Below are 15,432 nucleotides of genomic sequence, written 5' to 3'. Positions count from 1 at the left end.
TGTTTTCATCAATTCAATCAAAGGCAATTTAAATGCAAGTTTGTGACATTTCTGTGAATATTTTGATGTGATTTTCCAATAGACTTGAACAAGCAGATCAAAAACATTTTGCAATTATATGCTTTGGCACAATTGCGAGAAAAAGTGTATGCATTTCATTTAGATAAAATCCTTTCAGTTTGCTTCTACATTTTGGGTAAAGCATTCTTCAATATTCACATAATCTGTTTTATTAATTTAGAGTGGAAAGTATAAACACCCTTAAAGTATAAGTCTTAAACTACAAATCAACAGCATTCCACTATAACAAACCATTAGCTCGACCAATGAAAGTGTCAGTTAAGCGTTTTGTATCAATCGCATTGCGTAATTAAACAGATGATTTGTTCTGCTGTATTTGTTGCTCTTAGCTTACAGGGAAATAATAAATTATAGCCAACAGTGTTGCAGATTTACAGCTCAGTATGCACATTCACAAATGAAGCATGATGATGGTGATGAGTAAAAATACAACATTGACACTTTGAGGATCAGAACAGAACACACTGATAATATGTTAATAAAGAACAAAACCTAAACCTAAAAGTTTTTGAAAGTTAAGAAATCCCAATTTATGAAAAGTGCTGCAATATATTACTACTCAAATAAAGAAAGCTTAACATAAATGAATAAATAAACATGGTGCATTACATACAACTTTGTATTAACACGATCACAAAAAGATTGCCAACCTCTTTTATATAAATCTACCCATAAAAAATCAAACAAACAAAAGGAACTCTACAATATTTTAAGTCCTTGACAAAATAGGATTAAATCAACAAAGTTGATAGCAAAGATAGTGGTATTAGACTATATATTTATTTTGAAGAAAAAAGCTCCCAGTATTTCAAACAAATTCTCAATCTGTGCTCAAAAATGCCAAATAATGCTATTAAAATTAACTCAAATATTTTTACATTATATCCCCCCCAAAAAAGATCTGAGCTGCACTATCCATACACTCTCAACTGTATCGACTACCCTAACCTAATCACCTATGAGCTTAAGAAAAAAGGCAGATGAAAATTGGAGAGTGGAAAATGGTGAGTGGTGAATCGTAAAAAAAGACTACTCGGCTCGGCTGGTTAACAGCGTTGGCATGATTATTACGGTCAGGAATACCCGCCAGGCCAGTCCCCACGGTCTTCAGTCCTTTCAAGGTTCCCCATGGAGATCCGAGGGTGATCTCCAATGTCTCTCTAAAGGGCTATGTGGATGTTCCCCCAGGTGGAGCATGTGATTTGTGGTGCATTTATGCTGAAATGCTGCCATCTGGAGAAAGTGTCTACCATCTCCGTCCAAAGCCTGTGAGCTGTCATCAGCTCTATCTGCCAAGGCTCATGGTGCTGCGGGCCAGGCCACCACCGCCCGTGCAAACCATCAGCCATCCTGCAAGTCCACCAAGCCAAGACACCCAAGCGCTGCGCAGGGTAGTTTCTGACCTGAGAGGTTGATGCAGGAACTGCACACAGTGACTGATTTCACTTTATGAGTGATGAAAAATGGCCGGTGCTGTCATGCCGATGTCCTCCATGGTGGTGTAAGAGCGCCATTTTGAGCTGAACCTGGCGCACATGAGTGATGCCAATAAGTGTGCTTTCTCGACTCATCTCCCAGACCAGCCTCTTTGGTGACACTATGGAGGACAGCATTTCTTGGCAGTACAGATTCAGCGGAGCGCCATCAAATACATCTTGCACGGCATGAGTCAAAGCGCCGGGTGCTAGATTTTCAGCTAGGGCGTTACGGGCTTCTACCAGCTCCGCCACGAAAACACCTAAGCGGGAACCCTCAACGTGCGTCAAGCCAGCTGCAGGAGAAAGGTGACCAGAAATGAGATGGATAGTCCTTCTTATGTTGAGTGGACATCGACATCTGCACCCCAACCATGGGGAGGGCCGAGGGTTTGTTTCACCACTGCTACCAGCTTCCGATTAGGCCTGATCATTGCACCTGCGCGACCCTGGTACAGCAGCAAAAGTTCCTTCATTATTATGCCGGAATCGGAGCATAGTTCCTGCAACCGCAACTTTTTTTTGACATCAGGCTTAGTAGATGATGCAACTACAGAAAGAGTCTTAAATATGAGAAAAGTTTTAAATAGGAAAAATATTGAAACTTTTTTTAACGAGATGCTTCTGGTCTAATCAGATTCATTGATCTGTGCTAAGCTATGCCAAAGTGCTATCGCCAGACCTGGAAATTGTATGAATGGAATCAAAAATGGTAAAACTCAACTCAAAAAGTGCAAAAAGTGTTCCTTTAAGCCATTATATATATATATGAAATAATAATAATAAAAGCAGAGCATAACAATGTTATATCTAAAGTACATTTCTGATTACATATACATATATACATATACATACTGAAAGTCTACTCTTTTAATATTAGTTCAAAAAGTGCACTAATAGCCCACTTGGAAGGAACTTTTGTAAGGGAAAAACACCGCACTCACATAAGCGAGAACAGTGAGCTCCTTCAAAGAAAAGTGTGCTTATACAATTGTCTTTACAGAAATTGAAGAGTTTTCTCAGTGTATTTCATCTGAAAAGATGACAGGAACAAAGCTGCTTTCCTGATTGGTGGTGAGAGACCGGAATGGATGGAACAGCCTTAAACCACAAACCCAGAGTGTTCCGTCACTCAGCGACGATGATAGTGTAATCTGACACGAGTGAGCTGCCTTTGGCTTCAAATATCAGAGAACTTTCAGAAAAGAGGCGAAGGAGCAATAATACGTGAACAGATTTTTCAAGGTCTGCTGTTTTAAAAGACTACTTTTAGTTTATGAGAATACTGCATTAAAATATACCACATAATTTAAAATGTACGAGGTAAATAGCAACAACACAGAAAAAAGGAACACAGCAGTGAATAATGCTGTAACAGTCTACAAATGCAGGATCTATTTCACTGACCAAAAATAAATGAGTGCTGTCAAACCATTAATCGTGATTAATTGCATTCAAAATGTATGTTTTGTTTACCCAATGTGTGTGTCTGTGCTGTGCATATTTATCACGCATATATACTGTAAAAACATGTATTGCAAATATTTTCTAAATAAATACAGTATGTTTACACACACACACACACACATATATATAAAAATATAAAATTTCTATTATATATAAATGGATAAAAATATACGTGCAGGCATACACAGTATTAGTTCTCTGTCACACACACACGCACACACACACATTATGTTAACAAAAATTTTGTGTAGAATTAACTGCAATGTTTTTTTTAGATTTGATTTGATGTTTTTAAATATGCTTTTAATGTTTCTTTTTTGATGGTAAAAGAAAAGGTAAAGTAAAAAATAATGAAAATAATTTACCAGTATAGTAGACACCACCAGTGATCTGTTGGAGAGAGAATCCGACACATTGGCTGCCTTTCCCTTCTGGTTTTCCGTCATGTTCAAGCCACTCACAGGATCCCATGTCCCAATCTGAAAAAACACTTTATATGTTCATTAATCTATGAGATGATACAAAAAGAGGATGAATACTATAATAACACAATAAAGAGCATTTTCAACATCCAACGGACATCAAAGAATCTATTACACAGTTTTAGTGAATGTTGTGTGGGTTCTTTACTTATTGGGACACATTATCTATGCAGAGGCTTAAAGGAAGTGATGTGAAGACCATGTTATCATGCACAAGAGAGCAAAACGAAGAGATGGAAAAGAGAGAGAGTAAATGAGAATTGCTTCAGTGGACCAGAGAACTGCGATCCCATTCCTCCCTTCTCATTTACTTCAGAGGACCCTCTTGAGAACTGCCAACTCAAAACAAGATGACAAAGTGCAGGCGTTCCACATACGTTCAGCTATCAGAAAACAAAGTACTTCAGAAAACGCTCGGCCTGTAGTTTGTAATTGCAAATCACCTGTTTAATTCAGTCTTCATAAGGCTAAAGGGCTACTGAGGGCCTTATTATTAATGGGATAAATTATTCATGAAGGTGCAGATACATGTGGAAGAGAACCAGGAGGTCACGGTTTGCTTAGAGGCTCTCCGTATGTGTGTGCGGGGAGGTTTTTATTGTCTGTTAGTAGGTGGGTGGATGAGTGTGTGTGTATTTACTGGTGTACACACATTTGTCCTTTGAAGGACAGCAGGTACATAACTAAGGACATGAGAAAGCAGAGAGAATCCAGCACCTTCTCTAGCCCCTCTTCCTTCAGGCTGATCACATCCAGATCGAAATCTGTCCTCAGGCCATTGGTCCTGTTGAAATTTATCCGTCCGGTTAAACCGTCCCAGTGGGCCTGGAGGTGTAAAAAAATATTCATTATAACCAACCAGAAACCAACCAGATGATTTCTTCCTTTTTGACATGTAAGGTCCACATGTGATTTTCAAATCTTATCTTCAGAATAGACGATTCTTTACTGCATTTTTGGTGGTTATCAACTCGTCACATTGAAAATCTAAAGGTCTGATTGAGCAGCTCTCAGACTGCAAATGAAATGTACTCACTTACTTATGTAATCTTCAGTTCTCTGAGATACCTGGAATGATTACTGTGTCACTAGACGCTATGGGGAAAAACTTTTTTTCCGAGGACTGAAACCTTTTCAATTACACAGTATAACTGCACAGCCACTGGTTCATGCAGTAAATTAAAAATGAACCAATGACTAGGCAGCCTATAAACGAGGTATATAGCACTTTAGGGACTTATCCTGCCTTGGCTTTAGTACGACCTTGGAGTCAGTGGGAGCCAAACTCAATACAGGCAGGGCTTACTCATTTAACCGATGCTAACGTCAGTAGCAAGGCAGTTTAAAATGATAGAATTTTTTAGGTCCGCAGAGTGTAGTGGCTCAAAAGGGGAACCCTTGAGGGCTGTCAGGACCTTACTGGGACCACAGGAACTGAGGCAGATTAAGTCTTCTGGATCCTCTTAGAAAACAAATAACTAAACAGTTCCAGCCCACAGACTGTCCAGCTATAGGAGCCTGAAAAGCTGCTATAGCTGCAATGTAAACTTTGAGCATGGAAGGGGAACAGCCCTTGTCCAACAGCTCTTGTAGGAAGGACAATGTGTTGTGCTGTAAGCTGTTGTATGGTCAATGTACGTGCTGGTGTGACTGTCACCCTCATGTGGACTGAGTCGAAAACTCCCAGGAACAAAGCTTGTTGGCTGGGAGACAAAAAGGTCTTGGCAAAATTGACCTTGAGCCCAAGGCACTCTAAGTGGCTTGAGTTCCAGGCACACTCTAAGTGGCTGAGGAGAAGGGATCTGTTGGATATTAGCTTGGCCTCTGACTGGGCAATGATAAGCCAGTCATTGAGGTAATTTAGAATACAGATTCCCATCTGCCTCAGAGGAAGAGAGCCACATCCATGCACTTAAAGTGCTAGGGCTAGGAACAGTCTAGTCTTAGCCAAAAACGCCATGCCCATGGAATGTTTACTTATTTGCATGATGCATATGGAATACAAAAGTGGGAACACTTCAGGAGTTTAAAAGTCGTAGATGGATTGGTAGAATTACACAGGATTTCTGGGAGAAATTAGCGTTGAGTTCTTTAACATTCCACCTGGAAACAAAGATATTGTGTCACCCTTACGAAACAAGAAAGCTGCCATTTTTACAACTGTGACAATGAGAACTAAAGGATCAACTAAATGCAACATTTTCAAAAGTATGTGAAATATTTAAATTTTGCAGCTGGGAGTTTTACACACTGGTCTGTTATTGTGGGAATATTTCCACGTTCTGAAACGTGACACCGAATGAAACAAACTAGTTTAATTAGTTCTTTGACGTCTGTCAAACAGTTTCATGGGCTGTCCTTGGCCAATGAAAGCTAACATGTTTTTCAGACCTTAAGCCATCAGTATTACACAAGATTAGGGACAGCCCGAAGGACAGAACCGTTTATTGATATGCCACTGCCTCTAAGGCGAATTTCAATAATCGCCTGTACCTGGATGTGAAAGTAAGTGTCTTTCAGAACCAGACAAAAAAAACATCCTTATTGGGAAGTAATGGCAGTAGAGGCCTGACTTACTCTGAGCTATCAAAACCATCTGTACACCCTCTTTTGCCAGTAAATTCATCACCTCGGAGTGCAGGATGTGAGAGCCCTTGCTCTGAACTAAAGTAGGAACCAAAACGCTGAATCGCAGGGGCCAGGTCTGGACTCATCCACGGTTTGGAGGAGTTTTGCCTGACAGACCTGGAACACATCCATAGAGTGCAGAGCTGAGGCCGCCTGCCCAACAGAGGAGTAAACCGATCTAGCAAGGGCAGACACTGTCCTGCAAGGCTTTGAGGGGTTAGCTACCTCCACTTTTCATGTGATGGCAGTGGGCAGGCAGAGGTGTGCAGCCACTCACTCATCCAGTGTGTGCAGTTTTTTTATAGCCATTTTTCCCCCAGCAGGTCCTATTTGTCCAGACAGTCTGTGCCATAGACCAATTCGATCCCAGCTCCTTAAAAGTTCAGCATCCCTTCCTGGTTTGACGTCAGTGGAATCTGTACGGTAGAGCCTGACATCTCCTCCGTGTCTGACACTGCTATAGACATGCTGTCATTTATCAGTCTGTCCTAGATTCCGCCAAACAAAACCATGTCGCTCAAGGGACACCGGTCTGGATGCTCAATAAGTGAGGATGTGAGCGTTGTGAGGGCGTTGGCTAGCTCACAGCCGAGCACTGATTCTCTCTGCCCCTCTGTTTTTTTTTTTTCACAAGTCATTTGGAGGAAGAAAATAGGAGGGTGCAAGGGCCGTCATTTTCTGACAGAAATCTGTAATCTGAGTGCATCGAGAGACGAGACTCATGTTCATGTGTGAACAACCCATCTTGGTCAGAGTGACTTCTTGACTTGCCCAGACAAGAAACACACTCTGAGTGGCCATCGGTATTTGTAACAACACTGCTGCTCTTTTACAGAGAAATTTGCTCTTTAGGCTTTAGGCTCGCCAGATGGCAGCAGGGGATGAGCTGATATCCATGCAGGATGCTGAAGGCTTGAAGAGTGGTCGGGAACAGCAGAGCGACACACACAGTCAGCTTCTTGTTCGCAGTGAGGCGTTATCAAAGGCAAGTGACTTCAAGTCCTGTAGATCAGTAAAGGGAAGATGTCGTTGCTGATAGAGAATTGATCTGAGATCCTATGGCGAAATGCCCACTTTTATAGTTAGATGGCCTCGCCCATTCTGGAGGGCCCTGATGGGCTTCGTCACCATTGGCTCATGCAGCTCTTATTTTTATTTAGATTTTATTATTTAATAATAACATTTACATAACTCACAATAAGTTGTTTTCTGGTGCTCGAAGTAAACATATTGGTAACAAATCAAGTCATCTGATTATTTTTTCATGTTTCAAATGGCCTTTTTTAATTATTTTTAATTATTAACCTAAAATAATAGATGCAATTAAAATAAATAATACATACTGCGTTTAAGATAAGTTAACCAAAATAAGTTAATTGTTCAGTGTTATGTCTAAAATCAGTGTTGATTCAATACTGAATCAGTTACTGCCAGTCTGTATTTCATCTTAATCAAACAAGTGAAAAAGCAAGCTTGAGTGAAGTAGCTTAAAAAGCACCTCATGCTCAACCTGAGGCTCTTCAAAATCCACTGAAAAGAAAGAAAGCACTCTTCTCATAAGCTGTATTCATGAGTCATGGCCTGGAACTACTTGGGTTTTTGACCACTGACAATGGGTAAATGTAAAAAGAAAAGAAAATCACATGGAGCCATAGTGAGAGACATTTAGTTACTTAAAATGGACAAATCAAAAATAAATGTAATATATGTAAAATATAAACATCCAAAATGATATTGTTTCTCGTCTTGAGTTACATGTGTATTTTTGGCACTAAGATGGATATGGAACCATGCTGAAATCTAACATGGATTGAACCATATAGGGCCTTACAAATTAAGATAACAAAATAAATGTTTGTTAAGAACTAGCATGTAAAAGAACATGGAGATATGGTATGCAGGCATGCAAACTTTTGAATAAAACATCAAAAGATATATTGTGACCATTGACATATAATGCAACAATGATTGCAAAAGTAAACTTTTTTTTTATTATTTTTTTTTTTTACTAATAACATATGTAAAAAAATAAAATAGCAATGCCATTTCTTTTCCATATGCTTTTTTTCCCTCTACAGTAGCTTACATGAAAATAGAAAGATTTTACATCTTTCTACAAAATAGTGAATATGCATCCAAAGCATTTAAGGTTTTTTTTTTAAATGTACTGTATGTTTGCTTGTGGAAAGTTACCTGGTGAATCAACATGTTGCTTTCTCTTTACAGCCTATGTTTTATCATGGCTGTCAGTGCAAGCAGATTTTAAAGTTTGACTATGTTGTTTTTAATATTTTATCAATCCATATGTACAATATTTTTAAATGTACAATATTTTTATTAATATTATTTGCTATATATTTATTATATATATATATATATATGTTTTTTTGTAGTTAAATTCTGGCAACCACTGCAGTAACCTGTATACTATAAACTTTGCATCTGTTCTCAGGTCAGTGCCAGGTATCCATCTATATTAAAGCTCTGGCATTTTCAAAGCCAGTGAAATGTCATCAGACTAAGCATTCCTCCAATTATCTGTTCCAACAAAAACCTCAGCACAGCTTTCCCAGCCTTTTCTCCAGCCCGGGCTCTACTTGTAGTCTAGACAGAGAAGATCCAAAGGAGGGTGAGGGGTCCGGGGCAGGGTCATAACAAGCAGAGATTTGGGCCAATTTATGTGCTGGCTTATGAAGAGAAGACCACCTTGCTTTTATGTATTTATATCTCCTCGCTTTGCCTTTGGTCTTAGCTGGCTGCTTAAGATATCACGCACAGCAAATAAAGCGGCGTTTTAGTCAGACTAAATATAGGCAGCAGAATGACAGGAGAGTTCAGATTAGCCGTCCTAGTTTTCCTGAAAATAGCACGGAGAAGAATCATTTCAGAGATTAAGATAAATTTGCTGTCTTCTTCAGCGGTGCTCTCACCGAGTGGTATTCCAGGTCAGAAACAAGCAAGCGCACATTCATGAACGCACACGCAAGAGCAAACTGCAGAGCTTTCTCAATTTCTTCCAGTGAAGACAAACAAGCCTTCTTTTCTTTTTTTATTACAGATAAACCACTTTATTCATGAAGCAATTTGACTGGCGCAATTAATGTTATTACCGCCCGGCTGAACGTTTATTTAAAAGAGCGTATGTTCACGTTCTATTAATCATGGCAGCATTATTGTATTAATCAGTGGAAAATGAATGCATTTTCAGCATTCAATTGAGCTGATTGTGGTGATTTTATTGGTGGACTTCTGATGTACATTCTCAGTAAAGTATGGCAGATTATGGTAATGCGCTGTATGTCTGTGACATAGCATGCGGATAATGCTTTTTGCTAACATTTTATTTGAGAGTGTTCATATGTATTACATTTAAAATAACTGATTTCTATTTTGGTAATGGTATTTATTTATTTGATGGCAATCAATTTTCAGCATCGTAACCGCAGTCTTCAGCGTCACGTGATAAATCATTTTAATATGCTGATTTGCTGCTCAATAACCGTTTCTTGTTATTATCTATGTTGAAAATGGTCGTAAAGCTTAAAAAGAAAAAAAATACACTTATAAAATAATTAAAAAAAAAATTGTGGTTAATTTTTATTTGCTTAATAAAAGTATAAATCACAAGTTGTTAATTAATATGACTCTGTACTTACTTGTATTACAACCAGTAATAAAAAAGAAATAATAATAAAATATTATATATATATATATATATATATATATATATATATATATATATATATATATATATATATATATATATATAATGACATATGCAAATAAATAAACATTTTTCATTTATTTAAAGTTTGTTTTTCTTTTTTGTATTTATTTGTATTATTGGGTATGCTTATGACCTTATGGCAATGCTAAAACAACACAACATCTTTTGATAAACAGCATGCTCTTAGCGAGCAGCGTGATGTGCAGTACCTCTTTGATGAGCGTCATGAAGCGGTTTCCGAAGCGCCAGGGCTTGTGGCGATTACACTGGAGCGAGCTGACAGTGATTTGAGGAGACTGTTGGACGGCCACGGCCACCACATGTACCGCGTCATACATCAGGGCAGCATCTGTCTGGAAACACACACACACACACACACACACATTCACAGGTCAATCGGCCATCAGCAGTGCACCTGAGGCTCTCCGACGGTAATTAATCAAGCCTCAAAAACAGGTTAAACTCCAGTGTCATGAGCCGTGATTGCTGTATATTCAACTCAACGACCAATCACAAAGAATGAGAAAGTGTCAGAGTAGCCTTCAGCTGACTGCCACACAAACTGACAGCCCTCCATACCAGAGACCTCTCATTCCACAGACCAAAATAAAATCTAATTAGTGTTTGCCTTGGATGATTGAGAAGCAATCACAACACCTCCCAGACTGGGCCGGTATGGAAATCATGCCTGAGGGGGCTTCAGAAATTGCTATCCTGTCAAATAAATCATAGCCAAACCTGTCATTTTCCAGCTTTTGTCTCTGATTGTCTGCGCGCAAGGTTGTGGCTAAAGACGGCTCTGCCCTAATAATGCTGCAACTTCATAGCGTATTTGTATGTTTGCAGCAAAACAAATCAGCATAGCCGAAAATCACAGGCGTGCTGCAAAAAGGCGGATAATTAAAGAGACATCCGTGAAGTTTTAAGTGTGGCGAAACTCGAGGCCAATGTACGTTTGAATTTGGGAAATAGTACCATAAATATCTGTAGTGCTGCAAATTTCATTGGTCAGGCATCAAGCAATAAAACAACTTCATATCGGCTGTGATGTGCGCTTATTCAACAAACTTCCATCACCTTTTTAAGCTTGGGGTTGCCAGATACCAACAGCTTAAATGCTCAAATCAGACACATTTTCTGAATAATTGACTGAATGAATGTGTTCGATTTGAGTTTCCACTGCGGTATAGTACCGCTTTAGAGTGGATTATCCGCATGTCGCTATAGTCGCGCCGCTTCTACTGCCGTGTCTCCTGGAAAAGCGTTTTCATTGGCGTCGCTCCATCAAGCTCCCGCTCGATTCGCTGCTCAGCTATCAACAAGATGAACGACCGTACTTCCTAACGGACGCGAAAGATTTTTTGGTTGTTAAAAAAGTTGGTTCGCCGGCTGCGATTTAAATCTAGCGTCTCCGTGTGTGTCTCGGGCAGGTAGTTACGATTCTCTCCGGCCAATCAGTGTGCGCGGTGGAAAACCCCCCAAAAGTGAACCGTACCGATCCAAGCAATGGAAAAGCACCATAAGCACTATATACAGTGTTTATTCATCCTTTATGCCGTCATTCATTTAAAAGGCTTTGCACTGCACCAAGACCACTTTTCTAGATCAGGGTGACCTGTTTCGTGTTTATTACAGTTATTAAAATTGCTGGGCCAAACATCTACAAGATGGTAAATGCTGTTTAGGAGCAGACAACGAACTGTTCACCACCGTACAAATCATAAGCCGCTTTATTAATGCGAAGGCCGACTAGCTCTTAGGATCCATTTTCTCTAGGCCACATTTTCGGGCAACATCACATGCGTCTTTCAGAACGGACGCGTTGTTAACAACATGCTAACATCAAATTCAGCTGGAATCAATAGAGTCGCCTGTGTGATTTGTGAGGAGTGTTATTTGTCTAACACACTGACGCTCTGCCTGCAGCATTCTGAGTCAGTAATGGTATGGCAGCGGCTACGCAGGCATCAGACAGAGAGAAAGCTCACTAGGGTTTGGAAGAGAGCCAGCCTCTCATGTTAACTTTCAAAGTGGGCCACCAGAATGTATTTCTGACAAGATTTATGAATATATGACTTTATTAAATGCGATTAATTCATCAAGTCTATCGACTGCCCTAATTACTACACGATGCCTACATTTCACGTCCATTGATGATAATTAATAATCTAACAATTTTTATCCCTTTCCATTAGCGGAAAGCATTTTATAATCTCACGCAAATATTTTATAAATCCTTTTTTTTTTTCAGTTTGCTTGAAATTATCCTTTAAAATACAGTTTTATCCATCATCTCTTTTGAGTTGAAAATAATGACTTAAAAAAGGAGTAACTCTTTATTTTAGTATCTCTTCCCTAGTTTATTAGCATGCATATTACTAGAGCGGAAGTCGTTCATTAATAATAATTATTCTACATCCCCAATCCTATCCAATAACTTAACAACTGCTTTGCTATTAATAAGCAGCAAATTAGAAATTCATTGAGAGTAAAGTCGTAGTGAATAAGTGTTCCCTATTCTAAAGAGTTAATCAAAATACAGTTACATTTATTTCATCAATCAGAAGAAAATGGTTGTTAAATTGAGTGTAAATTTAATCTTCTTTATACTATGAAAGAAAAATATGTTTCTTGATTCTGTCAATTATGTCAACAAAATTAAATAATTAAATAATAAAAAAATTAAATTAAATAATATAAAAATTATAATTAAATAATACAAAAAATAATATAATTATCACAACACCATGCAACCATAATAATGTGATATTTTCTCCCGTGGTAGACATTTTGAAAACATTATTTTACGTGTCCTCTCATGTTATGGTGTGCACTATTAAAACGATTTTATTTATTAATAATAATTTAACATAGCAATTCGGGTTTCGCGTTATATAATGATATGTAATCAAGTGATCATAGGTTCGTTCCCAGAGAACGCAAGTGCTCATAAAATGCATATGCAAATCATGATTAAATCATCTGTGTGGGGTAGGATCAGGAGTGGGCCATTTATAGTTGGAGGACAGGTTCAAGATAAGATATGTAAAAGTTCTGTATATGACAGAATTTAAATTTTGGGGTGACCTATTCCTTTAAATGCATGCACTTGTGCAGTGGCATACAGTTACAGTTAATTTCTCTTGGAATATCAAAATGCTATTGAATGCAACAATCATATAAAAGAGAAAATATATAGTCATGTGATATATACCCGAAATTATAGAACGATCCATGTGCTTTCCTGATGACTGAGGTGAGGAAACAACCACCGCAATATTAATAATCTGTCCGTGAGCGAGTGTTGATGAAAGCGAATGGGTGTGAAGATGCCATGGGAAGTGAAAGAACCTGCTTTGGGCCCAGGGCTTTAGTCACCAGCTGCTGGTCAAAATGACTAGAGGGTGGTGAGTGAGTGAGTGTGTGTGTGTGTGAGTGTGTGTGTGTATAAAGTTTGACTAGTGGCTGTTTCGCACCACCACAAAGCTGTCAATCACCCTCCTACCTCGTCCTACACTAACACACAGATCGGCTTCATAATCGCTTGTCCGCCATTCCACGCCTGTCAATCAATCGGGATACGAAGGGAGCACAAAAGTGGCAGCCACTGGTCTTGGAAGGAGATGAGACACGGGATGAGGCGTTGTCAGGAACAGACGTGCCATGAATTCACATGTCCCGTCGCCCCCATCCCCCTCTTTTTGGCATCTGGCTGGGCCATTAAAAGGGGACAGCCGAAGCTGGGGCCCTGCCGCCTATCTGCGGAGAATACACATTATCCTTAGTCACCCGGCCCACCAGCGAGGCACCGTACGTCAATGAGCCCATCTTATGCATTGTGAATAATAAATAAGTAATAACATCAGACAAACAGAAGACAGGGCCTCCACCTGAATACTAAATGAATGCTCCTATTACCCGCCTGTGTGTGTGTGTGTGTGTGTGTGTGTGTGTGTGTGTGTGTGTGTGTTAGCGCAGCCTTGTGTGATAGAGCAGGGGAGAAAAATCAGAGCTCAGGGTGCTTGCGATCCCTCCTGGGAGGCATGCTTTGTTTTCTACAGATTTTCATCAAAGCTTTATGGATCTGTCGGCCTGGCTTACTCTATACCAAAGCGCAGAAGCCAGCCCATAAATGTACACTAAAGACGAGAAATCGGTAAAGATTTGTAAAACACGGTAGTTTCCATCTTAACGACTGTAGATATCTGCATTAGGGCTGGGGCAACTAAACCATAAATCGATAATGAAAAGAGTTCACGATGAAATTCCAATTGCTTTGCCCTTTGTTCTGTGATTGTCTAGGAAATTAATTTTCTCCGAAAAGACGTTGAAGGCCACCTGTGCTACAAGCATGTCAATCAAAGCATGTCAAGCAAATACTTTTTCAAAGCTATTTTGTTAATTGAATTATATATATATATATATATATATATATATATATATATATATATATATATATATATATATATATATATATATATGTGTATGTATGTGTGTGTGTGTGTGTGTGTGTGTGTGTATATACACAACTTTTCCCTCAATAAATTCCTAATTCGCTGCATATTAATAGTTATTGTTAAAATTAGGCATTGGGTAGGATTATGGATATAGAGTAAGGTCGATAAAGTTTCACCAACAAAAAAAATAAAGCTATAAAAAAGTCATTTTTAGAAGCAAACACTTTTTCTGTCTTTCTACTTCGAAAATGGCATGTTTTTTCTGTTCCTTTTTTTGTAATTAATTGTGCGATTTCTTTCAAAGTACCCAATACCTAAACTTAACAACCAGCTTACTAACCATTAATAAACAGCAAATGAGAAAATGTATTGAGGGAAAGGTCATAGTTAATAGTGTATAACTGTCCCCTGTTCCAAAGTGTTACATATTCCATATATTCAAAGAATGGAGAAAAGAGCACTAAAAATAAAGGTAAAAAAGCAACAATGCAAATTATTAGAATTGGATATGCTAGACTATCGTTCTTAAGCTGAGCATTATGTTTTGGATAAGGTCGCCTGCTAACCAGTGCCATTGTTCTCAGGAACAGAGAAGAAAAAAAAAGAGGCAGAGAGCTGTGGATGATGGAGAATGCCGTACGTTTCTGTAACCGAGCCCAACAGGCAGACAGGCAAATGATTGAGCAATACAACCACTTCACTCTATAAACATCTCATTAAAATCAATTATGTCACTCCTGAATGAAATCAAAGCTAAACACTTTAAGAGCTGCTTTTCCCCTGTGTAAGCCGATGTGAGCGTTACCTCAGATGTATTTTCTTTTTGCACCTCGTTCGCGTCCTCCCCTGCCTTGTGCTGAAAGATTTAATCTTCTCGGCTCAGATTGCTTTCAACACTTTTATGAATTGTTCAAATGCGGAGGCCAGGCAGGGAGGTTTCCGTACATCGCTGATCGAGGCTCTTGATAAAAGTGTGACCCTGCGGTTAGAGATTGCAGGAGGCGATCTTTTATAATTCCTACGTATTCTTATTTTTTTTTTTACCTTTACCTTTACCTTCTACTTTAGTCAATATGGCAATTTGACAGTTTAGGCGTGCAGAAGCTTTCACGGCT

The 15,432-nt window shown here is 38.9% G+C and overlaps 1 protein-coding gene across 1 annotated transcript in view; it reads right to left on the bottom strand.

Annotated features, from left to right (window-relative positions):
- Positions 1 to 1,366: 1,366 nt before the first annotated feature.
- Positions 1,367 to 15,432, bottom strand: part of LOC122360342 (glutamate receptor ionotropic, kainate 2-like) — a 102,648-nt gene continuing 88,582 nt past the window's right edge. The window contains 6 exon segments of the mRNA XM_043260862.1: positions 1,367 to 1,504; positions 1,608 to 1,852; positions 1,996 to 2,119; positions 3,389 to 3,502; positions 4,223 to 4,330; positions 10,070 to 10,213. Coding sequence (XP_043116797.1) covers positions 1,367 to 1,504; positions 1,608 to 1,852; positions 1,996 to 2,119; positions 3,389 to 3,502; positions 4,223 to 4,330; positions 10,070 to 10,213 — 873 coding nt within the window.

The sequence above is a fragment of the Puntigrus tetrazona genome, chromosome 16, assembly GCF_018831695.1.
Source record: "Puntigrus tetrazona isolate hp1 chromosome 16, ASM1883169v1, whole genome shotgun sequence".
NCBI lineage: Eukaryota > Metazoa > Chordata > Actinopteri > Cypriniformes > Cyprinidae > Puntigrus > Puntigrus tetrazona.
The sequence above is the reverse complement of the archived record's forward strand: the minus strand, read 5'-3'. Positions and strand labels throughout refer to the sequence as shown.